Source organism: Eleutherodactylus coqui, chromosome 10, assembly GCF_035609145.1.
Source record: "Eleutherodactylus coqui strain aEleCoq1 chromosome 10, aEleCoq1.hap1, whole genome shotgun sequence".
NCBI classification, from domain to species: domain Eukaryota; kingdom Metazoa; phylum Chordata; class Amphibia; order Anura; family Eleutherodactylidae; genus Eleutherodactylus; species Eleutherodactylus coqui.
The window spans coordinates 75306322-75333833 of NC_089846.1; the positions used below are offsets into that span (position 1 = coordinate 75306322).

Genomic DNA, 27512 nt, shown 5'->3' on the forward strand with positions numbered 1-27512 from the left:
CCTGCTGGGCCATGTCACGGCACCTGCGACCCGGACCCTCTCTCTTCGCGGCTTTACTAGCTGCTCCGGCTTTCCTGGTTGTTGCTGCTGAAACCACGTATGCCGCCAGCGCCGCTGATGGTGTTGACGCTGCCTTCACAGCACTTCCCCCCTCCGACCAAAGCCGGGGGGGAGTTGCAGGACTCCATAGAAAAGGAAGCCCAGCTAGGTGCTCTGATCCTGGGATCCAAAACAAGCTTCCAGCTGGGACTGCAACCACACCCTGGTTCTCTGAGGAGCTCCAACAAACCACACCTTACTCCAGGGCTGCACTCACTATTCTGCTGGTGGAGCCACTGTGTACATACATTACTTATCCTGTACTGCTCCTGAGTTACATCCTGTATTATACTCCAGAGCTGCACTCACTATTCTGTTGGTGGAGTCACTGTGTACATACATTACTTATCCTGTACTGATCCTGAGTTACATCCTGTATTATATTCCAGAGCTTCACTCCTTATTCTGCGGATCATGAGTTACACCCCGTATTATGCTCTAAGACCTGCAGTCTCTCACTGGAAATAGATATCCCTAGGGGTGCCTTTACACAGGCAATAAATGGTGCAGAATTTGCTGTGGAACATCTGCAGCATTTACAAAACAAGCTATGTGGATGAGATTTTATAAATTTTGTCCACATTGAGTAAAAAGAGTTTTGCATTAAATACACTGCAGATCCTAAATGCACAGCATATCAGTTAATGATGCAGTTTTGACAGCGGCTTTCAACCTTTGTAATGGAAAGGTTGAAGCTTGCTGCAAATCCGTGGCAAAATCATGTAGGTGCAGTTGAGCCCTTGCTGCAGAAAGCCGCAGCGAATACAGCTTGTGTGAAGGCGGCCCAAAAGCTTCGCTGAGCTTCTGCCATGCAAAAGGACTATTCCTTAGAGATCACTAGAATAAACTTTGTGGAGACACTGAACGAGCAGGAGATGCTGAGATTTCTGCTCTGAAGCCTGCATTATTGTGAATGCACCCCTATACAATAAAGAAGGATCTCAGCCCCCTGCGGTAGTTTTCCTTATGGAGCAGGAGTTTGTATGGACACAAGGATTTCACAAGAAAGGAGACATTTTATTTTTGTAAAACTGATTACAAGACACTAAACTATACTTAAAGAGTACAGAACAAAAAGTGAACAAGTCTCTTCCTGACACACGGGTCATTTACAAACATGGTGTACATACAGCTCATCTGACTAGCTTACATGTAGCGGTATATATATATATATATATAAAATCCCATGAAGCCTCTCTGCAGCTAGGAAGACCGCTTACATCAGATTCAGTTCAACTTAAAGGGAACCGGTCACCAGTTGGAAGAGATAAATCTGCTACACTCAGGACAGGTTACTGCGCATGCACTGGTCTGAGAGTCCACAGAGCGCATGTGGGACTTGAGTCGTGGCTGCAGTGATGTGACCACCCCCACGTTGCTTGCAGAAGGGCGGTGTTACACAGGCCTGCAGAGATGGCCCAGTCAGCCCACCAAGAACGGTCTGGCCCCCTCACCAGACCGATCGCCCATATTTTGCATACAGTGCAGGACAAATAAAATTTATTTTGTTTGCAGGTATGCTTGACACAGTGTGATCCGCAGAGTGACCGTTGGTACGCTCATCTCGACAGTGCTTAAACCATGTAGGCAGATTTATATCTGACAGACTGGTGGCAGGTTCCCTTTAAGTAATATAATGTCTCAAGCGCACTATAATATACAGATTGGGCCGTAATCAGATGAAGACTTCTACACCTATTGGCCTTTTGAATAACCACAATTTCCACCTTCATCCTCAACCTAATGTATTGAACCACGTGTAATTGTAACCTTTGTACCGGTGTATTCTGCATTGTAAATGGGGGAGGGTTTGGGGGTGATTTACAAAGAAAAAAAGGAGTAGATAGGATTTTGGCAAAGTACTGAGAAAATGCTGAACAGTGGTGCATCATGCGCACGTACAGATGACACTTCATCTTTTCTATTTAGATATTCCTTATTGTGACAAGACGGTTAGCCTGAAGAGCATTCCTAATGGGTGTTGTAGGGCGCAAAGGCTGCACCCAAGTCTACTTGGCCTATGACTAGTCTGTGTACATGAAAGCACACCGTCATGTCTGCTGGAAACAATCGCTGAAGCTATAACAAAAGGAGAGATTCTGTGCGGACAGTTTACGATAGTCAACAGCTGGAGGCAGAAATGGGTTTATTGCAGGTAACATGCAATATAAGGGTTTGTGGAGTTCAAGGGACCCCAATATGCAAGGTATGGCATTTTGTCTACAATAAAAACCACTGGTACCGTCAGCCATTAAAAGTGTAGCTGCACTTTCTAAAAAGTTTTGACATGTCAAAAGGTTTGCTTACTGGAGGTCCGGTTGCCCAGTGCCCCAATGATCGCTGGAACGGGCCAGCTGAATTCTTGTCCAAGCACTGTCACTGCTTGCGAACAGAAGACAGACTCAAGAGAGCCTACTGCTGTGTCTTCAGCTAGGGAGAAGGGACAATAAGATGGCTTATTCTAATGAGCAGTGGGGATCTTAGAGCCAAAGCCCCAGCGAGCAAAATGTTTGACATGTCCTTATGCTGATAAAAAAACCACTCATGCCATCATCCACTTGAATCGTCTGTACTTGACTCTGAAACTCATTGAGATCCATTTCATTTACATTAAAAACGGATGGTGCCACGAGACGATCCTCGCTCTTCATTCAATCTATAGTAAAAACCATTGATGCCCGCCGTATTCTGGCGGACCCCGAAACGCATTGTATTTCATTTATGATAAGGTGGGCTGCAAACAAAGTTCATTCTCCTAGCCTTCTCTTGCATTTGGCCGTCAGCTGCTAGTTTTACCATCGCCTTCTCCATGTCTTCCAACTGGATCTCCTCCGGAGATGCGGCTGCCACCAGCGTCATTCCTGCTCCTCCCAATCACACAGGCTCTTTTAAGGTTCTTACTACTTTGAAGTAACAATTTAAGTACATTTTTGTCACTCCATGCCTCTTTTTTGTTTTTCCCACAGAAATTGGCCCGTTATGTAAATATCATCAGATGCCCGAATACATACATATATGATGTTTTTCGTGTGTTCTTTGTAGAGTTTGTAAATGGCCCCAAGTATCCTTGTGAGAAAACTTAATTGAACACGTAACAAGCTGCGCTCATTTAGTCACTGAAGAGAAAGGAAAAAAAACAAACAAAAAAAACATTGGCTACATTAAAGATATTATGGTAAAAAGAGGAAATAAGCAAAAGTCTACCTCGTTACAATTCACATTGGTAGAAACCGTTCGGCAGCAAATTACAATAAAGCAATGTTAACGTAAGAATATTTAAGGCTCCCACAGAACCTAAAGAAAAAAACATCACTACACATCAAAATGTACATCTTATACTGCCCGTCACTACAAAAGACATCGTCCAGCCACGCCATTCTCTTCCAACATCACGCTGCTGGCCGCTCACCAAAAGGTTTTCCTGTAGAAAAAAAAAAAGGAAGTTAAGTAGGTGAAGGGCGCCAACCACAGAAGACAGACAGACGGTCCTCGAGGGCGCATCAATGCTCACACGTATACATTATCTTCTAGTTGGAGATCTGATGACTGAAGGTCCAGGCTGCCCCCATATGATGTCCGCCGCAGCATCCCCCTCACACTACCGGCCAGACAGGCTCTACACCATGTATACTGCAGGACATACAGGGGACCTCATTTATCAAAACGCTCTGTGTTGCCCATAGCAACTAATCAGAGCTCAGCTTTCATTTTAACAGAATAGTTCCATAAATGAAGGCTGCACTGCAATTGGTCGCTATGGGCAACAAGGACAGTCTAAGGGCTCATTCACACAGCGTTTTCATGCAGAATAGGAATAAATAAAAATTTAAAAATCGCATCTATTAGATCCAATGGCTTCCTATAGAAACGTTCAGATGAAGAAAACTTGCACCTTAAAAAGAAAGGACATGCGTGGCCACAATGCCGCATCTAAGGTCTGTGCTGCGTGAACAGATAGGACCTGACCCATCTTTGGCGCGAGCTGCGCTGGAGTAATCATAGATGTCTATGGGAGCTGGAGTTTAGCCATGTCTGACGCTCCAAAACAAAGATTATAAGTCATTAGGAGAATTTCTGCTGACTGGGGGAATTCCACACAGCAGCGGAGTCGCTAAATCCAGAAGCACATTTTAAATGTCCCGCTGTAAACTCCTGTTAGTTCCCGTGGGGATGAGGGGAAGCCCTGAGGGTTCTGTTCATCTCCCATGGGGTTCCCTTAATCCCTGCGGAAACTAACAGTTTACAGTGGGGCATTTAAAATGCGCTTCCAGGCAGCAAGTTTTAAATTTCCCGCTGTAAGCAGCTGGGAACTCCCACCACCTCCCTCCCCAGCAGCCAGTTTCCCAAGGGATATCCCCATAGCAGGGAGAGAGGGCTTCCCTGAGAGCGTGGGGGGAAGAGAGCAGGGCTAGAGGGATCCGCCCTATCGGAATATCCATTGGGAAACCCCTGTAGCCCCACCCCGCCTCTCCCTGCACTATGGGGATATACCTTCACTCCCTCACTCCCTCCCTTCTATGGGAAAATCCTGAAGCCCTGCCGAGTTTTCATCTCTATCGCCCCATGGAGCAGCTGATTTATTTTAAAGCAACACACTGCTCTAGTGAATGCGCAATTTTCATGCGCATGAAGCTCGGGTCTTTTGTGCGTGAAAAATTGCTCATTCACGCGATTTTTAGTGCAGTTTAGCCGCAATTTTTTGACGCACCCATACTGCAGTAAAACCAAGCCCATGTAAAAGAGCCCTTATTGTTAGACAGTTCTATAAATGGAGGTGCACCATGCCCATCACAACACTGCACCATGCAGCACAGCTTCTTTTATTTGCAGGCTTACCCTAAAGGGGTTCTCCAGGGACATAGTTTTGCTCAAAAACTTCCATAGCCTGCAGTAATATAGAAGAACACATTCTCTCCCTTCCATGCTTTCCCCACTCCCGTGTTGTCGGCTCTCCAGTCCCCGCTGAACTTCATTTCCTGGAGGGGAGTGATAACGACCCAACAGTGGATCACATGAGCGCCACAGCTACTCAATGGCTAAAGTGGAGCTGGTGATTGGCTGCAACTGTCACATGGCCCTTTTTTCGGGAACGTAATCACCAGCTCCCTGCTCCAGGAAGTTAAGACTAGTGAAAACCGGAGAGTTAGCGGCGGTGGGGAGAATGGAAGGGCGAGTACGAGTTCTGTCATTATACGACTGCAGGCTGAAGAAGTTTTCGAACAAAACTATGTCCCCGGAGAACACATTTAAAGGCCATGGACACCTTTTTCATTTAAATGCATGTATTTTGGGTTGACAGTCATTTTGCAATAGCGTTTAACCCCTTCAAGACCAAGACTGTATATGCCTTATTTAACAAAGGTAAAATTACACGTCCAAGTAATCCTGAGACTGTTTTTTGTCACGTTCTACTTGATTTAGGTAGTAAAAGTACATCGATATGATTTGCGCGTATTTACTAAAACTGCCAAAAATCAAGGAAAATTTTAAAATGTTTTTTCAACTACAGTATATCAAATATGTAAATATTAGAGATGAGCGAGCATACTCGTAAAGGGCAGATACTCGAGCGAGTATCGTCCTTTTCGAATACCTGCCTGCTGGTCAGAAAAGATTCAGGTGGCAGTGGGGTTGAGAGGTCGATTGCGGGAGTGAGCAGGGGGGAGAGAGAAAGATTTCCCCTCGTTCCCCCCCCCCCCCCCGCTCTCCCCCCGAATCTTTTCTGATGAGCAGGCAGGTACTCGAAAAGGACGATACTCGCTCGAGTATCTGCCCTTAATGAGTATGCTCGCTCATATCTAGTAAATATATATCGTGCTGATTTATTTTTTTCTGATATAGTTCCACTTGTTTACTTTATTTTGGAAGCACTTTTTAAAAAATTTACATTTCTGAGCAATTTAGGAGTTTTACTGAATTTTTTCTAACTTTGTTTTATTCAAAATATTGCAAAATTGGTACAAGCAACATAATCGTGATAGAAAATATTGTACAAACTTTCTCATATGTAAAAACAAATTAAAACAGGAATTAAACAAAGTTTAACATATATTGCATTAAGCAGTTCAACAAACATTGGCTCCCATGTGTTTTAGCTTTTAGGCTGGTAGTACATAATGTTTCCGTTTCATTTAATCAGTTTATAGTGTTTGGTGCAAATTAAGCCACAGCCCCCATAATTAAGCCATGGCCAACTTTTGAAAGTTGTTGAGACTTCCCTATGTTGGTATATTATTTTTTCGTAAGAGATTACTGCATCTACCCACCTCCTTCAGCCCGCTGCAGAGGGTGGCTCCACAGCCATCCACCTCATTGCAACTGCCTTTCTGGCCAAGAATTAGACTTCCCTAAGGAAGATTGAGCCTTACTGATATACCATCATTAAAAATGTTAACCTATATGGTTTTTAATGTATACACATGGTACTGAGGATTAACGTAATATAATAATGCAAGGGTGCGTTCACATGTAGCGGTATTGGTGCAGTTTTCCCATTGTGGAATGGCATGGATTTTGACATGGATCTGCAGAAAAATCTGCTACATGTGAGCAAACTGATTAATGTGTATAGGGGCTTAATGTGTGCTGCTTGGCATTCAACACTGTCTTTCTCTCTCCTCCGATCCCATGTTGACAGGAGAGCGGAGAAGAAAGAGGAGGTGAGAGACGCTAATGTAGTGCTGACGTTGTAGGGACCCGTAAACTACAAACAGTTTGGGGTGTTTTACCTGCTGTAGGGAGTCCACAACCACTGGCGGGGCAGCTGACAAATTTACGCCGCTGCTGCTCAGATCCTAGGCAAGAGTAATGTAACTTTACCGCCAGCGGCCACGGACAATATACAGTTAGTCTGCAGTGTCTACACAGCGATATGTAGAAGCTGGGCTTTACACACGACAACAATCATCTGAATAGTCACTTTACAGAGCGAATGTGACAGCTGTGCCGCATAAGAAGGTCACCAACCGGCAACAAGTGGTAATTCGTAGGTTGGATAACGAAAAGAACAGTTACCAGTTCTTAGAATGATCATTCCAACATCTGCTGTTTTATTCATCATAGTCATCCTCCTTATCTTCATCATCCTCCTTATCATCCTCAATTGTGTAGTCTTCTGAACCTTTCAGCTGCAAAAGATGATACAGTCAGTACACTGTTCTAATGAACAAGTATTTGGTTTATAATAACGGACCGGGTCCCTCACGCTGCTTCCCGCAGTCCTCAGCCGTCATACAGCATCACTTCCTTGTTAGGAATTGGCTGATCTACAGTCAACGTATTCATAAATCCCGCCTCCACAACGAGACGGATGTTGATTGTTTCTTCGACTGCTGCTCAGCCAATCAATGCAGCGGTCGATTAAAAAAAAAAAAAAAAAAGCCATTGCATTGGTTTATGTAATTTAGCTAGAGCTTATTTTCAGGGCAGGGCTTATATATCTAGCCTCCCCGAAAATCGCCGAAAATCAAAAGTAGGTCCTATTTTTTGGGAAACACAGTATCTGATAGATTTACACATGTATATGCACACCAATACAATTTAGGGCCCTTTAGTAAATGTTTTTACACTAGTAATTATTAGGAAATTGTGTTTGTGGTGGCGCAATCTGCCACTGACTGATATAATCTAGTGAAAGGGACTCGAGTTTTAAGCACATAGCTGCTCGTTTAGGACCCGTGATGACGTCACCATTATTGCTTACATGCGCAGCACACATGATCCTGTGATCAGGGGAGGTCAGAGCCCAGGTGACTGATCACATGACGGTGACATCAAAGGTCCTGTGAGCACATGGCTGCTGTCAGCATATAAGAGACGACATGAGAAGCACACACACACAGATTAACGGACAAGTGGTCGTTAGCACTTTGAACTTAAAGCATGCGTGCTGCCACTTTATTCATTTCACTTGATCTGCCAGAGATAGAGTATAAGCACTCGGTTATTCCCAACAGCAGCATAGAATAGAATGGCAGAAGACATGATCAACTGCTGCTCCACAAGTCCTCCCCACTGTATGGGGGGTGGTCAGTGAGGAGTAGAGGGGGACATGGGACGCCTGTTCTCAGTACCAGATGAGGATCCCAGCAGCGAGACTCCCACCGATCAGACTTCTCACCTGTACTGTGAATAGGTGATTAGTGTTACTGCAGTGGCCAGGCTTAGTATTACAGGCAGAGTTCTGTACATCTCTGCAATCAATCCTATGTTTATAGCTTCTTAAGGACCGAGTACACAGGTCTGCAGCACTGCATCCTAGTGGATTGTGGGTCCTTTCTAGAAACATTATTTTTCTTTATTTTTTTTTTTTTACACACACACCTTAGAAAAGAGAAGATACAATGTACTGAAATATGCTCCCAGGCAATCTAGTTGTCGTATTGGTCTCTTACCGAATCACTTGGCACCGGTGCGACGCTGACAGTACTCTTTGGTCTTCCTCTTGGACGCTTTGGGGTTAGGGGCATTACAGCGCTGTGGTGCAAAACAATCTTCTTTGGACGCCCCCGATTCCTTTTTTCTTGGGTCCTCAGTGCAATAGCTAACTAAAAGAGAATGTCAAAACCAGTGAGAATGTGCCAGCCGCTTGCATCATGGGCAACTCATGTTCTCAGGCAGACTGAACTCTGGAGATGTACAGATCTTGGTCATCACCAAACACTATGAGGAAAATCTACTAAGCCTGACATTTCCTGCTGCGGTCTCAGTACATTTTTCCCAATGCATGGTGCACTTAACCCCTTAATGACGCGGCCCTTTATTTTCCCCCCATTTTCGTTTTTTCCTCCCCCCCTTTAAAAAAATCATAACTCCTTTATCTATCCATCGACGTCACTTGTTTTTTGCGGACGAGTTGTAGTTTTTAACTTTAAAAAAATTCTAAGTGGAGTAAAATGAAAAAAAAAAACGACATTTCGCCATCTTTCAGTGCGTCTTGTTTCTACGGCGCACAAACTGCAACAAAAGCGACATGATAACTTTATTTTATGGGTCAGTACGATTACTACGATACCAAACTTGTATAGTTTTTTTTTACTGTACTACTCTTTTTTTCTTCAAAGACATTTAATTTTTTTCAATTATTTTCTGCCGTCATCTTGTGCGCTCAATAACTTTTATGTTTCTGTCCACTTAGTTCAGTGAGGGCTCATTTTTTGCGGGATGTCCTGTAGTTTCCGATACTACCAATTCGGAATATATACGACTTTTTGATCGCTTTTTATTGCGTTTTTTCTGAGAGACAGGGTGACTGAAAAAGTGCATTTCTGGGGTTCTTTATTTTTTTCGGACGGCGTTCACTGTGCGGGGAAAATAATGCGCTACTTTGATAGATCGGACTTTTGCGGACGCGGCGATACCAAATATGTATTTTTATTTTATAAATTTAGATTTTTTAATAATAGATATGGCAAAAAGGGGGTGATTGAAACTTTTACTACTTTTTTTTTTTTTTTTTTTTTTTTTACAATTAATAAAACTTTATTGATTTTTTTTAACTTTACTTTTAAGTCCCCCTGGGGAACTACAACCAGCGATGCTTTGATCGCTCATGCAGTATGACGTAATGCTTAAGCATTACGTCATACTGCCATTTGACAGGCAGTCTATCAAGCCACCCCATGGGTCCCCCAATCTCACCAAAGGGGCCTTGCAGGACCCGGAACATCGTTCGGGAGATTTAAATGCCGCTGTCAGAATTGACAGCAGCATTTAAAGGGTTAATAGCCGCGATCGGCCAAACGGCCGATCGCGGCTATTGCCCGCGGGTGTCAGCTGTAGTAGACCTCTCTGCATACATACCACGACGCTCCAGGATGTAAATGTACGTCCTGGAGCGAGAAGGGGTTAATACATAAAGAGGCAGATACCTATTCCTGCACTCACCACATCCTCCACAACTCTGTGCGCCTTCACAGAAACGTACGCCTGGTCCCGGCCAGGCGTACATGTCTGGCGTAAATTATATATAAATCTGGCGATCCAGGGCAGCTACACCCCCTCCCCAAGCACAGTCCACTTAAACAAAAGAAAAGTTGCAAAGCTTCTGCAGACAGGTGAAAAGTCACTAGACTTTTGCGCAAGTGGCCTTTGTGCAAAATTTTGCGACTTTTCGATGCCAGAAAACTGGCGCAAAGCGTTCTTATATGTCACCCTATATGTAGTGTCACAATTACCACTGACCAGGGCCTCCCCATTTCACCCCAATTTTTAATGGTACGTTACATGGTATTACTGAAAGACACAACTTTTGCAACAAACAGCCCTTATGTGGCCACAAAAATATTTAAAAAATTAGGATTATGGGGATGTAAAGATTAATTAAATAAATAAATAAAAAGGACTACAGCAGGAGGGGTTGAAAAGCAGAGATTAGGGAAAGACAGTAGGCATGGAGCGAGTGCGGACTTAAACATACCATGTGAGTACATCTCACCTTTTTGAGTGACCTCTTATTCAAACTTCCCTTTGGTCGCCCCCTCTCTCGTTTTGGGGTTTCTTCTTCATTTGTTAATGCCAATTTACGGGGTCTCCCTCTTCCCACCTTTGGGGATCCAGGTGTTAATTTCTGTGATCAGTATGACAAGAGTAAACTATGAGGATGCTATAAGAACTTCTAAGGAGGAACAGCCAGCATCACGCTCCTCTCACCAACCTTGGATGGCTTCTTGTTTTTGCTTCCCTTTGGCCTTCCTCTTGATTTCTTTTGGATATCCTCAGCAATGGGTTTTACCTAAAGAAATACAATGGGGAGACTTACTAAGCTAAATGTGTCTGAATTCAGGCTAAACTGGCGCACTTACTGTGCACCGCTCTTATGGGTTTTAGACACTTTCAGCAGTACCTCAACAAAGGACGTGGCTTCTTGGGAAAGGAGTATAGGTAAATGCTACACTAAGTGCCAGCAAATGGGTGGAAGACAGTTACCAAGTGTCTAAAGATGCACTGAATGCATCCAGCATAAGCCACGCTGATAAACGGCTAGTCGTTCAAGTTTCTGCATGCTTTTTACACAGGATGACTTTCTTTCAAATACCCATAGGAGTGTGGGTGTTTGATTGATAACTGTCCCACGTAAAAGGGCCTTTAATTTTCAGCCTCTAAAGGCCCATTTACACGCAACTATTGCTCAAAATTCGATCAAACCACCGAAAGTGAGCGATAATCATTACATGTAAACGCGGCCATCGTGCACTATTCGTTCAATTGTTGCTCAGTGCTGTTTTTTTGCCGGCATAAAGGCCATCGTGAAGCCGCTGAAAAAATTGTTCCATTTAAATGCTGTTCTTTCAGTCTTTTCAGCGACTTAACGATGGTTTTGTTTGCTTAGCATGCACAATGAGTGCAGTGTTTACTGGGAGAGGGCAATGTACCCATTGTGTATGCAAGGAGAAATACAATGGAATCTGCTGTTGCTCACAGACCCATCTGCTACTGAGTTTACGTAAGCTAATGAGGGGAAATACAGATTAGTACAGGAGACTAATGTTATTCAAAAGTGTCGGCAGTTCGTTCACAATTCGTTCAGTTGTGCGGTTGCTTAAGCTTTAATCGCAGCGTGTAAAGGGGCCGTAACCCTTCTCTCCAGCGCCTTCTTATCAGCCAATTTATGAACACAACAAAGAAACTTTCTTTTGGTTATAAATTAGCTGATAAGAAGGTGCAGAAGAGACAATAGAGGGAAACTAATGCCAAGATTAGACAGAACGATTAGAATTCAGAAAATCCTTCAAATTAACAAAACTGAACGATAATCACTCAGTTTAAACCCCGGCAGACGACTGAGTGAGGGGCGAGAATCGTGAAGTTATCACTCCTTCTTCAGTCTCAGTCAGTGCCGGCTCGGGCACTCATCATGTCGTTCGCTCCACATAGGAAGATGAAACCCTGAGCGATAAGTGCCCGAGGACTGCACAAATCTAACCGGGCTGCCCGAGTCGATGAGGGCGTCACCAGCTGATTCTGTTGGGCTAACAAGAATCATGAGATTCTTGGTCCGTATAAGGCCTCGTGTCCATGAGGACAGATCCGCAGCGGGTCACCCGCACACGTGATCCGCGCCCGATAGGAATGCATTGGACACCCGCAAGTAATTAAATACCTGCGGATGTCATTTTCCATTGAGGCGCGGAATGCGTGTGTGGAAAAACACCCACAGCATGCTCCATTTTAGTGCATGTCTCCCCCGGGGACAGCTCCCGCAGACTTCTATTGAAGCCTATGGAAGCCGTCCGGATCCGCGGCACACCCGCAGCTGAATTCCTGCTCTCCGGCGCGAGAGAGCAGGAGTTAAAAAAAAAAAAAAAAAAAGTGCACAGCCGCGACGGAGGGAAGATCCGCAGCATCCGGACAGGTAAGTAAATCTTCTTTTTAGGCCTTATGTCCGCGGGAAAGGAGGGACCCGCTGTGGATTCTGCATGAAGAATCCACGGCGGGCCTGATTTTCCCCGTGGACATGAGGCCTAAAAGGGCCATTAGGGTTTGTTTACACCAAACAATTCATTGAGCCCGTTTATATGGCAGATACATCGTTGGCTTGTTCCGTTGTTCACCTTCACTGTATTCGGGAATGAGAGCGACTGAATGGCCGCTATTTAAACTGAATGATTAGTGAATGAGACGATTTTTATGCCTGCATGAAAGGGACAAATGAAAAGTAAATGATTACTGTTCACTTTCGCTCACTTAAATGATTTTTTGAACAATAATCATTCCGTGTAAAAGGGCCTCAAGCCGTCAGTCCAGCCTCACTGATGAATCTCCTACTGAGATAAAGGGCCCTTTTACACTGTACGATGATTGTTCACATTCTCGCTGGATTGCAGGAATCGGAGTGATAATTGTACAGTGTAAATGCGTGCATGATCTGAGCGATGAATGAGAATTTGTTCGGCGTTAGGATTGTGCAGGCATGAGAAAAAAAAAGATGATCAGCCCGTGTGAACAGGCAGGCGTTCATTCATGAATGTCTATTTTCTGTGAATGGATGCAGGCGCACAAGAATGATGGCCCACCCACTCCGCCTCCATTCACTGAGCGATGCTCACCCCTGTGCCCGACTGTTCTGTGTAAAAGGGTCCCTAGCCTGCAGTTTCTATATGAAGTGATATGTTAAAGCTGCAGAAGACAAACCGTGCAACATTTTTAATGATTGTCAGTGCAAAATACATGCATTTAAGTAAAAAAAAAAAATCTGCCCCCAAAGGTGTCCACAGCCCTAAGGAATGAAATCATTAAAAGCATGGAAATTCAAGAAATAAAACGGTCTACTGAAATAATATCTACAAGACATATTCCCTGATGCCGACTTACCTTTGTGCTTCCCTTTGGTCGGCCTCTGCCTCGACTTTGAGTCTCTACTCCATTTTGATTCTTCACATCATTCTCTTTTTTGGGGGAATATACCTGCGACTTCCCTTCACGGACTGAATAAACCTACGAAGCAATAAAAGACTTCGTTAGAACATTATGTTCAGTTCTACAGTTATGAGCCGGTCATCGGGGCTCTGGAGCAGCTCTGACCTCAGACTAAAGGCCTTTTTACACGCAATAATTATGGCTCAAAATCTGTTCAAAGTGCCGAAAGAGCGATAATGGTTACATGTAAAGGCGGGCAGTCGTGCGCTATTCCTTCAATTCGTCTACAGCTGGTTATTAGCCAGTATTAAAACCATCCCTTCTCTGTTCAAAAGACCTTATCAGTGTGCTGGTGTTTGCACATCAGGAGTTCACAGTTTACTTTACTAGAAGAGACAATAGACCCCTGCTGGCCCGAAAACCATCCCATAAACACAGGCCCGGCTGAGCAAACAACTCCTGGAGGAAAACACAGATGATTAAAGCCATCATCTGCAAGTGTAATTTATTCAAAAATGTCAGCAGTTTGTTCAATCCCGCGGTTGTTTAAGCGATAATCGCAGTAAGTAAAAGGCCCTTTAGGCAATTTCACATGAGCTTATTTGCAAGCGCAACACAGTGAATAGAACCTACCGATTCCAATGGGTTTGTTACCATGCACAATATTTTTTCCAGCTCATTTCGGTTGCACAAAAAAACTCAGCATGCCCCATTTTCCTGCGCATTTGCGCACCAAAAGTCCCGGTAGGAGCCAGTAGGGATGCGCAAATGCGCGCAAAATACGCTATGAGATACGTGAAACACTGCATAATTGCGCAGGAAAAAAAACACATCTGGAACGCATTCCACTAATTATGGCTGGACCCATTGGCACATTTTTTTGCGTAAGCAGAAAGTACAGTAAAATATGCTGATGCGCACACAAAGAAAGCCCTGTCCGTTCCGCGAAAAAGTTGTGTTCATGTGTATGTAAATACAGATACGCTGGTGTGAATCCAGCCCAAGAAGCTGGAATAAATCCTAATTCTAACTGGTGGGACAGATGAAATAATAGACCGCAACATCGGACCTCTGTGTGCGCAATGAGGAGCCTAATGAGTGGAGCCAGTGATGGCTCCGTGGACAGTCGGCAAGGGAACAGGCAGGCAACAATATAAATCACCCCCGGGAATGGGCGCTCCTGTTTGGAGCCCTTAAACTTACTTTATGGGGCTCACAGGACCGACGGGTTCCCTGACATGTTAGTAATGTAGATGTAATGACCCAGGAAGATGTGGCAATCTCTCACCTTAGTCACGGATACAGGGAAGGTCTTGTTTTTGCTTCCTTTCGGCCGCCCTCGACCCCTACTTGCAGATCCTGAGCTGCTGGAATATTTTTCAGGCATGTTTTCTTTGTTCTGCGGGGTTTCCGTCAGGCTTTCCTTCTTAGTCGGCGTCTGAGAAGGCGTTTTTGTCACGTTCTCTCGGTTGTGCAGAGTTTCGGGCAATTGAGACAAGTACAACTGGTTGTCGTCCTGATCTGACTGCAGATAAGAGACACAGTGCAGATATAACAGACCTGCGGGGATTCAGCACTCAGCTCTGCGGCTCCTTTCATGTCTAACCTTCGGAAATTGAGTATCCAAGTACTGTATCAGTAACCTGTGTGAGCGGCCGAGACTGTAGGCGGGGAAGCCAATAACATCCTTACAGCACCGACTGCAGAGGATTACTAGTCAGGAAGGTGTCTAGAAGGGATGTTTGTATCCTCATCCCATTCTTATTATACAGAGATCAGCGGCCAACCCTACAGACACCGCTTATCTCATACAACCCTACAGACACCGCTTATCTCATACAACGCTACAGACACCGCTTATCTCATACAACGCTACTGACACCGCTTATCTCATACATCGCTACAGACTCCGCTTATCTCATACAACGCTACAGACACCGCTTATCTCATACATCGCTACAGACACCGCTTATCTCATACAACCCTACAGACACCGCTTATCTCATACATCGCTACAGACACCGCTTATCTCATACATCGCTACAGACTCCGCTTATCTCATACAACGCTACAGACACCGCTTATCTCATACAACCCTACAGACACCGCTTATCTCATACAACCCTACAGACACCGCTTATCTCATACAACCCTACAGACACCGCTTATCTCATACAACCCTACAGACACCGCTTATCTCATACAACCCTACAGACACCGCTTATCTCATACATCGCTACAGACTCCGCTTATCTCATACAACGCTACAGACACCGCTTATCTCATACAACGCTACAGACACCGCTTATCTCATACAACCCTACAGACACCGCTTATCTCATACAACCCTACAGACACCGCTTATCTCATACAACCCTACAGACACCGCTTATCTCATACAACCCTACAGACACCGCTTATCTCATACAACCCTACAGACACCGCTTATCTCATACAACCCTACAGACACCGCTTATCTCATACATCGCTACAGACTCCGCTTATCTCATACATCGCTACAGACTCCGCTTATCTCATACAACCCTACAGACACCGCTTATCTCATACAACGCTACAGACACCGCTTATCTCATACAACGCTACAGACACCGCTTATCTCATACAACGCTACAGACACCGCTTATCTCATACGTGCAACAACTTCTCCTTTGTCAACCAATAAGTGATTGACATGTATTGTTTAAAAAGAGGTTCTTCAGCAATTGCAGTTTGTAATACACAGTTCTGTGTGCCAACTGCTGCAGACCATCACGCCGTCCACCCGTCAGCAGCTGCACACCATCACGCCGTCCACCCGTCAGCAGCTGCACACCATCACGCCGTCCACCCGTCAGCAGCTGCACACCATCACGCCGTCCACCCGTCAGCAGCTGCACACCATCACGCCGTCCACCCGTCAGCAGCTGCACACCATCACGCCGTCCACCCGTCAGCAGCTGCAGACCATCACGCCGTCCACCCGTCAGCAGCTGCAGACCATCACGCCGTCCACCCGTCAGCAGCTGCACACCATCACGCCGTCCACCCGTCAGCAGCTGCAGACCATCACGCCGTCCACCCATCAGCAGCTGCAGACCATCACGCCGTCCACCCGTCAGCAGCTGCACACCATCACGCCGTCCACCCGTCAGCAGCTGCAGACCATCACGCCGTCCACCCGTCAGCAGCTGCAGACCATCACGCCGTCCACCCGTCAGCAGCTGCAGACCATCACGCCGTCCACCCGTCAGCAGCTGCAGACCATCACGCCGTCCACCCGTCAGCAGCTGCACACCATCACGCCGTCCACCCGTCAGCAGCTGCACACCATCACGCCGTCCACCCGTCAGCAGCTGCAGATCATCTTCATGAAAAGATTTAGGAAGTTGCATATCACTGAGTCAATGATTGACAGAAATCTCTCCTATTGGCCGCCTGCACACGGCTGGATTTGCATTGCGGAATCTGGAGCTGGTGTCCACCCCCGGGTTCAGCAGCAAGTACCGCCCGTGGCATGTTATGGAAAAGTGATTTGTCATGCACACGATTGTGGAGGGAAAAATATCACAGCATGCTCCATTTTTGCGCCGATTCTGCGCGGACAGCTTCCATGGAAGTCTATGGAAGCCGCCCAATTTGCGGCCCTTCCGCAATTGACACTGTGGAAAGGTTGCAGACTTCATGTCATCGCCTAGCGATGACGGGGAAAAAGAAGAGGTTTTAAATAAATAAAAAAAACTGTACTGCACATGTCCGACTGCGAGCCTTGCAGACCACCCGCAGTACAGATTGAAGAAAAGCACGGACACTGCCAGGGCTGGATTCCGACCCACTTTTAGGCATGGGGCCTTAGGCCGGCGCCTGAGGATCCGGCATAACTTGCATGGGACACTTGCATGGCCACTGCTCTGTGCTGTCCGGTTTACATGGACACGGCCCATCGTGCCACTTCTCAGGATACAGACAAGAATAGGACACCACGAGGTTTTCCCATGGACTGGCAGTCCTCAATGAGGTTGCCACAGCCCTATAACGTGGCTGTCTGCTCTCCGTGGATTAAGGTGGACAGCACACAGCTCCAAATATGCTACTGTTGGGGGGGACACTTACACTTCAGCAAGAGTTTCTGCAGCAGCTGAGGGGTGTATTTTAAGAAATGCTGTAAACTAATGTGAATGTTTGAATTGACCTGAGGGGATCTGTTGCCTCTATAAGTGCCCTTATCCTGCCGCTTTTTAGGATTATAGAGCTTTTCATTACATAAGGCCCTGTGCATGAGAGCTGCGTACCGTACCTCTACGAAATCATTTTCCGAGGCAGCAAACAATTTTCTTTTCTTTAGCTTCTGTGGCGTTGACCTCTTCCGCTTAGAACTTGAGTCTGTTTTGCGAGGGCCCATTATTACCTGCAGGAAGACAACAAGTTCCCCTTATTATACAGAACAGCCATCAAAGCGTATCTTGTATCCAAGCTAGTACAACAGGGAACCAGAGCCTCCATGCCCAACCGTATCACATCTTGTATCCAAGCTAGAGGCGGTACAACAGGGTCCTAGAGCCTCCATACCCCCATATAACATCTTGTATCCAAGCTAGAGGCGGTACAACAGGGTACTAGAGCCTCCATGCCCCCTGTATCACATCTTGTATCCAAGCTAGAGGCATTACAACAGGGTACTAGAGCCTCCATGCCCGCCCGTATCACATCTTGTATCCAAGCTAGAGGTGGTACAACAGGGTCCTAGAGCCTCCATACCCCTATATCACATCTTGTATCCAAGCTAGAGGCGGTACAACAGGGTACTAGAGCTTCCATGCCTACCAGTATCACCTCTTGTATCCAAGCTAGAGGTAGTACAACAGGATCCTAGAGCCCATGCCCACCCGTATTACATCTTGTATCCAAGCTAGAGGCGGTACAACAGGGTCCTTGAGCCTCCCTACAAGAGGGGGGGGCTATCTCTCTAGTTATCTATTGCTTACTCTGAGGCCATGTCCGCTTTCTCCCCAGTGACATTCCCGAACAGAAGCACGCTGGACGGGTGATTATAAAGGTACGGAAGGGGTCGGTTCCCATGTAGAGACGTTCTGTTCAGCGCGATTACCCTGCTCGCCAAGAAGGGTCACATAGGTGTTAAAGGGGAGGTCTGGCTTATGAATTATTTTATTGGTCAGCCATGCAATAAAACAAGTGACGCCATACTCGTCTGTCTTCTCTTCTAAGAGACGCTCCCGGTGTGTACTACAGTGGCAGTCAGGTGCCGCCTGCTGCAGCTTCACAGTCCTGAACTCCTGGCATCATAGTGCTTGGGATGCAAGTGCAGCCAGGAGAACAGGCAGTGACGCTGCAGCGGTCAGCACAGACCAGAAGCACTACAGGAAATAAGCATACAACAGCGGATTTTACTGCACCCCCTCATTACAATGGGCGGTGAGGTGCGTTACAAAGCACTGAAAGGTACAAAATAGAACGGAGTTTGCTAATCGCTGCATTTGAACACTCGTCTGAGAAGCCCCATTGAAATCAATGAGGTGTTTTACAGTGTTTAGCGCGGCGTTTCTAAATGGTGTGTGAGAGCGGCCTAAGGCTACTTTTAGCAACAAACCCCTCGGCGCACGTTCACATGGGGAAGAAAATCGTGTGAGTTTTGTACATTGCGAGACAAAACTCGCATGAAAATACAAACCAATATTTGCAATGGATCTACTTCCATGGGCGAGATGGAAAACCGTCAGCAGCACAAGAATAGTGCGCCATTCACGCTCAATAAGAATGCTGATATCCCCAAGTAGGTGGCGAGACCCCCCCCGATCAGCAAGCGATCCACTATCCTGTGGGCGGGGCAGAACTAGTGGTAGTGGTACAAGCCCTTTAAAGGGGTTCTGACATCAAAAAAAAAAATTTGTACTCACCTTGACTGGTCTGGCCCGATCGCCAGGCATGTCCCCTCCAGCCGGCATCTTCTTCTGTGCCTTTAAAGCAGAGCAGGAGCGGTCAAAAAGACCGCTTCCTGCTCTGGTCCATCCGTCAGGCACTTCCAAGGTCAACGGACAGACCGCCACAGCAAGCACGTCACAAGCAGTGCTTGCTGTGGGCGGCCCGTCCGTCCGGCTGAACTCCGGAGTGTTGCGCATGCGCAGTGGAGACGCAGCCCGTCCTGACTCCTGTCAGAGGGCACCTCTCCACTGCGCATGCGCGCGATCCCGGAGCGGCGCTGCTCGTGCAGACAGAAGAGGAGGAGCAGCGCCTGCCGGGAGATGACCCCCTGATGTCAACAACAACAGAAGACAAGGTAAGTATTATCTTTTTATGCTTTAGCAGCCATTAAACCATGGGTTCCCTGGGTCCATTAGGCAGACCAGGGAACAATGGCTGCTAAAGCATAAAAACATTATTCATGTCAGAACCCCTTTAATGACCACTTTTAGCCTTAAGCACCTGGCATCTGGGATTCTGCGGGATGAGTTGTAATGTTTATAGAAACCAATTTTGTGTATTCAATAACCTTTATACATTTTTTGTAGGAGGCAATAGAAAAGAAAAAGCCATTTCCCTGAGTTTAGGGCATTTGTTAGGGCGCTCACCAGAAATATTAGGTTACCTTTATTATTCGGGTCACAGCGGTGACGACACCAAAGTTATAGATTCCTATCTGTTTTACTGCTCTGGTGCCACATTCTAATACTTCCCAACAGCAGAGCTGCACTGCAAGGGACCGCTTCAGTCTTATTGGTACCATTTTCAGGTTTATATAACTGTTTGATTATTCTTTCCTGTTTTGCTGAGATGAACCAAAAAATGGGTATTTTGGCATTTTTCTTTAATGGAATTTAGTGTGCGGGATAAATAGTGTAATCCTTCCTAGGGTATTAGTGTACCTTGACACCACCAGGAAGCTAGGGGTTTGACAGGAGGAACGTCCCTCTCACACCCCTAGCTCCCGATAGGGTGAAGGGAGAAAGACCGTAGTAGCACAGTGTGCATACATGTTTCCCAGCTCTGCAGCCTTACCCTCTGGGTTACTATAGTAGCTAGCCTTACATTATTACCTGTAAATGGTGTCATGTTAGGGGTGTAACATCGCAGCATTAACATGTCATAATGTAAGGCTAACTACTATAGTAACCCAGAGGGTAAGGCTGCAGAGCTGGGAAACATGTATGCACACACTGCAGCGTGTGTTCTCCGTGCGGACCGGCATTTCAGCCAACAGTGAGAGGTGCACGGCTGCTCACCTCTCCATTCCGCCCGCAACCTCCGTCCCAGCTTCAGGGCTCCGTGCCGGACCTCCGCTGTCACCGCTGTTGCGCTGCCGGCAACACAGCTCTGTCACAGCCACTCCAGTGAGACTCCGGGTATGGGCTGGCGACATTTTCAGGGTTGGTGCTTGTGTGCTGCCACTGCAGGAAGTGTGTGTCCTGTGCTGCCATGCCAGCGGTTGCTGCTTGTGCACCGCCGCAGGTCAAGTAACTTTGTAGTGGGTCTGCGTGGCCGCTGTATACCTTTAGTATGAAGCTATAGTGGGCTTGCAGGACCTGATGATTAACACCCCTTAGTTGCCAATCAGCATGAGGGGGCGTCTCCCCCTGTCAATCTTGACTCCACCAGGAATTCCTGGTGGCGTCAAGATACACTAATACCCCTTCCTAGTACGGATGTGGCGATGCCAGTCACCTGCAGGCTGTCTTTGTTCTTTTTATATACGAGGGGGTGCTGATAAGTCTTTGGCTTTGTGTTATTTTGTTTCTATGGTAACGAATGTTACATGACATGAAAGCCTTGTGTGTCTAATATAGGTTTTAAAAATTTTGTGTTTGTAGCTTATGGCAACAGTGATCTCGGCACGCGGGAAAACAAAATGGTGGAGTCTAAGGCGATATTCACAGCAAATGAGAGCAGAGGAGTGATAAAATTCTTGTTTCTGCAAGGAAAGTCCGCGAAGGATATTCATGGTGATATGTCGCAGACATTGGGGGATCAGTGCCCTTCATATTCCACAGTTAAGAATTGGGTTGCCAAATTTAAAACGGGCCACTTCAGCACCAATGATGAGGAACGTCCTGGGCGACCGAGAGAGGTTGTTGTTCTGGAGATCGTTGATGCCGCGCACAACCTCATACTGCAGAATGGGCCAATTTCAGCTGCAGGAATAGCCGACATCATGGGGATTTCTCGTGAACGTGTTTGTGTCATTATCCATGAACATTTGAACATGAAGAAGCTATCTGCACAGCGGGTCCCCAAATGTTTGACAGCAGATAAGAAAAGCATGAGAGTGAAAACTTCCCGGTCCATTTGTCAACGTTTCCAGACTGATAAGAACTTCCTGGACCGACTGGTCACTATGGATGAGACCTGGATTTATTTGTATGACCCTGAAACCAAGGAGCAGTCAGAAGAGTGAAGGCACAGGGGTTCTCCTCACCCAAATCAGCCACTAAGGTGATGGTGACTGTGTTCTGGGATAAGGAGGGCGTGCTGCTAGGGGACTATCTTCAAAATGGTTCCACCATCAATGCAAGTTATTGCACTGAACTTTTGGACCAATTGAAGGCAGCTCTGAAGGCCAAAAGGTGCGGCAAGCTGTCCAAAGGAATCTTGTTCCTGCAAGACAACGCCTCCGCTCAAACTGCACAAGCGACCACGGCAAAACTGGAGGAGCTAGGCTTCCAGCTGGTTGACCACCCACCTTATTCACCAGATCTAGCTCCCTCCGACTATCATCTGTTTCCAAACCTCAAGGGTACCAAATTTCACCCCATTTCTGATGCTATGGCTGCTACAGATGACTGGTTTGAGGCACAACCGAAATCCTTCTTTTTGCAAGGCTTACAGAACTTGGAATACCAATGTAAGAAGTGTGTTGGCATCAGTGGAGAGGATGTGGAATAAATATAGTTTCATCTTCCTATCTCGTTTCTTTCTGGGTAAAGCCAAAGACTTATCAGCAGCCCCTCGTATAAAGTCTTGCAGGAAGGGGGGGCACTTAAGGACACGTCCGTAACATCGCCAACGTTATGCTGGGTTTAGACTGTAAGGATCGTTCAGAAAATTGTACAAAAAAGCAAAACTGGATAATTGTTCAGTTACGACGCAGCCAACACATTGAGAACCGCACTCTTTTCATTCGGCATTCAGTTTCAGGCGGCCTATAGATCAGCGGCTCATTCACTTGTCGGGCAGTTTAACCCCTTAGAGACGGCACCATTGCCTTCTTATGCCCTGCTTTGCTGGGCTTAAATCCCCAGGGACATAAAAACACGCTGCCGCTGGGGATTACGGCCCTGCAGGCTCTGGACGTGACAGCTCCATGCTGTCAGTTACTGGAGGTAGATGAAATGACCTGTTACGGGGATCCGTGGGAAGCCCCTTTCCCGATAATGCGATTGGCGCTATCCAATGGATAACACCGATCGTATTAATGTAAATAAAAAGTTGAAGTTTCAGCTACCCTCATGGATCGGTTTCATGAGGGGCGCTGAAACTACTCACACCCGTCCTCCACAATTTCCCGCAGCGATCTAGTCCAGAAGGACATGACGCCACTTTCTGCGCATGCACACCAGATGTAGGACAGCAAGCGCAGGCGGCCGTCAATGTTACATTTGTACGTCTCCTAGTGATTAAAGAAAATAACAGTTCTTCAAATGTGCGCCGAGAATAAAGTAAACGGATGGAAATAAATATCTTAGCAAACATTTGTACAGCATGTTGGCACATATTTGAAATATCGCAATTAAAAATGTGAAAAAAATGACAGCTTTTTCAAAATTTTCCCAAATTTGGCGCTTTTAATAAATATGCACAAATTCTATCGGTCTATTTTAACCACCTAAATGAAGTACAAAACATGTCAGAATCACCGGGATATGCAAAACCTTTACGGAGTTATTCTACATTAAAGTGACACGTCAGATTTCTAAAATTTGGCCTAGTTATTAGGGTGCAAACAGGCTCGGTCACCAAGGGGTTAAACCGCCATCGGTCATAGGAAGGTGAACCAGGTGGGAACTGCAGGACCCTGCGGGGGCTAGACACGCTGCACGACTGTAAGGAAGTTGCCCGCTCAGCCAGATTGTGAGCTTCTCCCGCTGTGTAAAAGGGGCATCAAATGGTGTCAGGGAGCGATCAGATGAGCAAGCCCCCTCCAGGAAGCCCCGCCCCTACGTCATGTAATTGTGTTTGGGCGCCATTAATTACACGCAGAGAACAATCTCTCGTAATACACGACAAAATAGAACATACTGCGCTCTTTTTTGCGCTCACATATCACGCATTTCCTTCACAAAAAGGTGGGCGAAACTACATCGGTCAGTGTATGTGTACATGGCAGCGTAATACGCGCTAATCTTCCGCTGCTGTGACTGGCCTTACGGTAGTTACAGCAGAAGATCCCGGCGGCTTTCATCCTCTACTTGTGAACAAGAGGTTGGATTTATCCATTGAGGGAAAAACCGCATCGCTCCAGCAGCAGGAGAGCAGACCCCGGCGACGAGGAGCAGTGTGTAGCATCCACAGCCCCAACAACCAGCTGAGTGGGCGGAGCCTCTGTGTCATGTGGCTGCCACTGCGCTGTATGGGGTGGATCACCTAGTGGTAGGGCAGTGAAGCAGATCTGATAGAAGGGAGAACCTGTCAGCAGGTATGAGCAGCAGAAACTACATGTTCCCAGGAGTCCGGGGAGGGATTATTTATACTTGGGCAGATCCCCGTCACTACGCTGCTGACAAGCTTCCAACGCTCTGTGGCTCCTGCAGCCTTCAGTCCTCTGCACGGTCCATGAGAGCGGGAATGGGAAGCTGACGAGTATAAAAAAAGCCCTCCCTAGGCTACTGGAAACCTGCCCTATGACCACACCAACCACCCGCGCGCTCCCCCCCCCCCAACCGCGCGCCCCCCACAGAGCGCACCCCCCCCCCCAACCGCACGCGCCCACAGAGCGCTCCCCCCCAACCGCGCGCGCCCACAGAGCGCTCCCCCCCCCAACCGCGCGCGCGCCCACAGAGCGCTCCCCCCCCAACCGCGCGAGCGCCCACAGAGCGCTCCCCCCCAACCGCGCGAGCGCCCACAGAGCGCTCCCCCCCAACCCCGCGAGCGCCCACAGAGCGCTCCCCCCCCAACCCCGCTCCCCCCCACAGAGCGCTCCCCCCCAACCCCGCGAGCCCCCAGAGCGCTCCCCCCCAACCCCGCGAGCCCCCAGAGCGCTCCCCCCCCAACCGCGCGCGCCCACAGAGCGCTCCCCCCCAACTGCGCGAGCCCCCAGAGCGCTTCCCCCCAACCGCGCGCGCCCCCCCCAGAGCGCTTCCCCCCCAACCGCGCGCGCCCCCCCAGAGCGCTTCCCCCCCAACCGCGCGCAGCCCAGAGCGCTCCCCCCCCAACCGCGCGCGCCCACAGCGCTCCCCCCCAACCGCGCGCGCCCACAGAGCGCTCCCCCCCAACCGCGCGAGCCCCCAGAGCGCTTCCCCCCAACCGCGCGTGCCCCCCCAACCGCGCGCGCCCACAGAGCGCTTCCCCCCCAACCGCGCGCGCCCACAGAGCGCTTCCCCCCCAACCGCGCGCGCCCACAGAGCGCTTCCCCCCCCAACCGCGCGCGCCCACAGAGCGCTTCCCCCCCCCAACCGCGCGCGCCCACAGAGCGCTCCCCCCCCCAACCGCGCGCGCCCACAGAGCGCTCCCCCCCAACTGCGCGAGCCCCCAGAGCGCTTCCCCCCCAACCGCGCGCGCCCACAGAGCGCTCCCCCCCCCAACCGCGCGCGCCCACAGAGCGCTTCCCCCCCCAACCGCGCGAGCCCCCAGAGCGCTTCCCCCCCAACCGCGCGAGCCCCCAGAGCGCTTCCCCCCAACGCACTCCCCCCCAACCGCGCGAGCCCCCAGAGCGCTTCCCCCCAACCGCGCGAGCCCCCAGAGCGCTTCCCCCCAACCGCGCGAGCCCCCAGAGCGCTTCCCCCCCAACCGCGCGAGCCCCCAGAGCGCTTCCCCCCCAACCGCGCGAGCCCCCAGAGCGCTTCCCCCCCAACCGCGCGAGCCCCCAGAGCGCTTCCCCCCCAACCGCGCGAGCCCCCAGAGCGCTTCCCCCCCAACCGCGCGAGCCCCCAGAGCGCTTCCCCCCCAACCGCGCGAGCCCCCAGAGCGCTTCCCCCCCAACCGCGCGAGCCCCCAGAGCGCTTCCCCCCCAACCGCGCTTCCCCCCCAGAGCGCTTCCCCCCCCAACCGCGCGAGCCCCCAGAGCGCTTCCCCCCCCAACCGCGCGAGCCCCCAGAGCGCTTCCCCCCCAACCGCGCGAGCCCCCAGAGCGCTTCCCCCCCCAACCGCGCGAGCCCCCAGAGCGCTCCCCCCCCAACCGCGCGAGCCCCCAGAGCGCTCCCCCCCCCAACCGCGCGAGCCCCCAGAGCGCTCCCCCCCCCAACCGCGCGAGCCCCCAGAGCGCTCCCCCCCCCAACCGCGCGAGCCCCCAGAGCGCTCCCCCCCCCAACCGCGCGAGCCCCCAGAGCGCTCCCCCCCCAACCGCGCGAGCCCCCAGAGCGCTCCCCCCCCCAACCGCGCGAGCCCCCAGAGCGCTCCCCCCCCCAACCGCGCGAGCCCCCAGAGCGCTCCCCCCCCCCAACCGCGCGAGCCCCCAGAGCGCTCCCCCCCCCAACCGCGCTCCCCCCCCCAGAGCGCTCCCCCCCCCCAACCGCGCTCCCCCCCCCAACCGCGCTCCCCCCCCCAACCGCGCTCCCCCCCAGAGCGCTCCCCCCCCCCAACCGCGCGAGCCCCCAGAGCGCTCCCCCCCCCAACCGCGCGAGCCCCCAGAGCGCTCCCCCCCCAACCGCGCGAGCCCCCAGAGCGCTCCCCCCCCCAACCGCGCGAGCCCCCAGAGCGCTCCCCCCCCAACCGCGCGAGCCCCCAGAGCGCTCCCCCCCCCCAACCCCGCGGGTCCATAGAGCGCTCCCCCCCCAACCACGCGCACCCGCTCCGCCCCCCCAACCACGCGTGCCCACAGAGCGCTACCCCCCAACCGCCCACGCAGGGTGCTCCCCCCACGCGCACGCAGAGCGCTCCTCCTCCATCACACACAACTGCCAATCATGGGAGCTGCTGACTCCCCGGACTGCTCTCCTTCCCCGCAGCTTGCGGCAGCACCGCCCCCTGTTGGGTGGAGACCCTGCGGCTGCTGAGCAGCTTCCCCTTGGCCAGATAGGATCGGACACCGCGGCCAGCCGCGCGCAGCATCACCCACCTCTCCACCGCCGGACCGTTGTCAGCGCCGCGCACAAAGCGCCCGAGCCCGCCCCTTCCGGTCTGACGCCGCCGCTTCAACACCGCGCGTCACTTCCTGCGGACCGCACACCCTCCACCAGGGGGGGGGCCCTAGGAGCACAAGCTTAACTGTGTGGCCGGTGATCGCCCCACGACGGGCGCAGTCCCCACTGCCAGCCATAACCGGGGACTTGTGGCCTGTTGTACGCACGGGCTCCAGAGTGTAGCATTAACCCCTTCCTGCTGACGCTCTTTTACATTTTTTTTCTCCTCCCTTCCAAAAAATATCGGGGAGATTTATGAACGGAAACAAAGTGTCTGCCGCAGCAGCCAATCACTGCGCAGCTTTCACTTTGCATTCTGCTCTAGTAGAATGAGAGCTGCGCTGTGATTGGTTACGGAGGCGACTGGATACTTTGTGCCATCCATTTTCCATTCTCTCTTTGCTGACCGTGCTTTGTGACGCTTGTTTTTTGCGAGACCGGTTATATTGTTCTCATTACCGTTTAACCCACCACATGATGTGATCGAAAAGTTCTCCTTATGAGGCAAAATGGAAAAAAAGCTATTGTGCCTTCTTTAGGGAGAGGTTTTACAGAACTAAAGCTGCGGTGCAAGTGAAACCACATCTAGATACTCTATATTCTAATATGAAATATTTTCGGCTGCCGTCATTTGACTCCCGTAACCTTTTTACTTTTTTTGCTACTGCGCTGTACGGCGGCCCGTTTTTGCACATTGTAGTGGTTATTGCTACTATTTGGGGTGCGTACGGCTTTTTGCTCACTTCCTGCAGACGGGGATCAGACAATTCATCG

General features: G+C 49.3%; 1 protein-coding gene across 1 annotated transcript; it reads right to left on the reverse strand.

Moving 5' to 3' along the window:
- Positions 1-1095: 1095 nt before the first annotated feature.
- On the reverse strand, positions 1096-26745 carry LOC136580608 (serine/arginine-rich splicing factor 4-like). The gene is made up of 9 exons (XM_066581299.1): positions 26675-26745; positions 17750-17860; positions 14744-14980; positions 13411-13533; positions 10754-10831; positions 10535-10666; positions 8493-8645; positions 7114-7226; positions 1096-3520 (listed from the first exon to the last, which is right to left on the reverse strand). The coding sequence occupies exons 2-8, from the start codon at positions 17852-17854 to the stop codon at positions 7149-7151; spliced, it is 906 nt and encodes a 301-aa protein (XP_066437396.1). The 5' UTR covers positions 17855-17860; positions 26675-26745; the 3' UTR covers positions 1096-3520; positions 7114-7148.
- Positions 26746-27512: the final 767 nt, after the last annotated feature.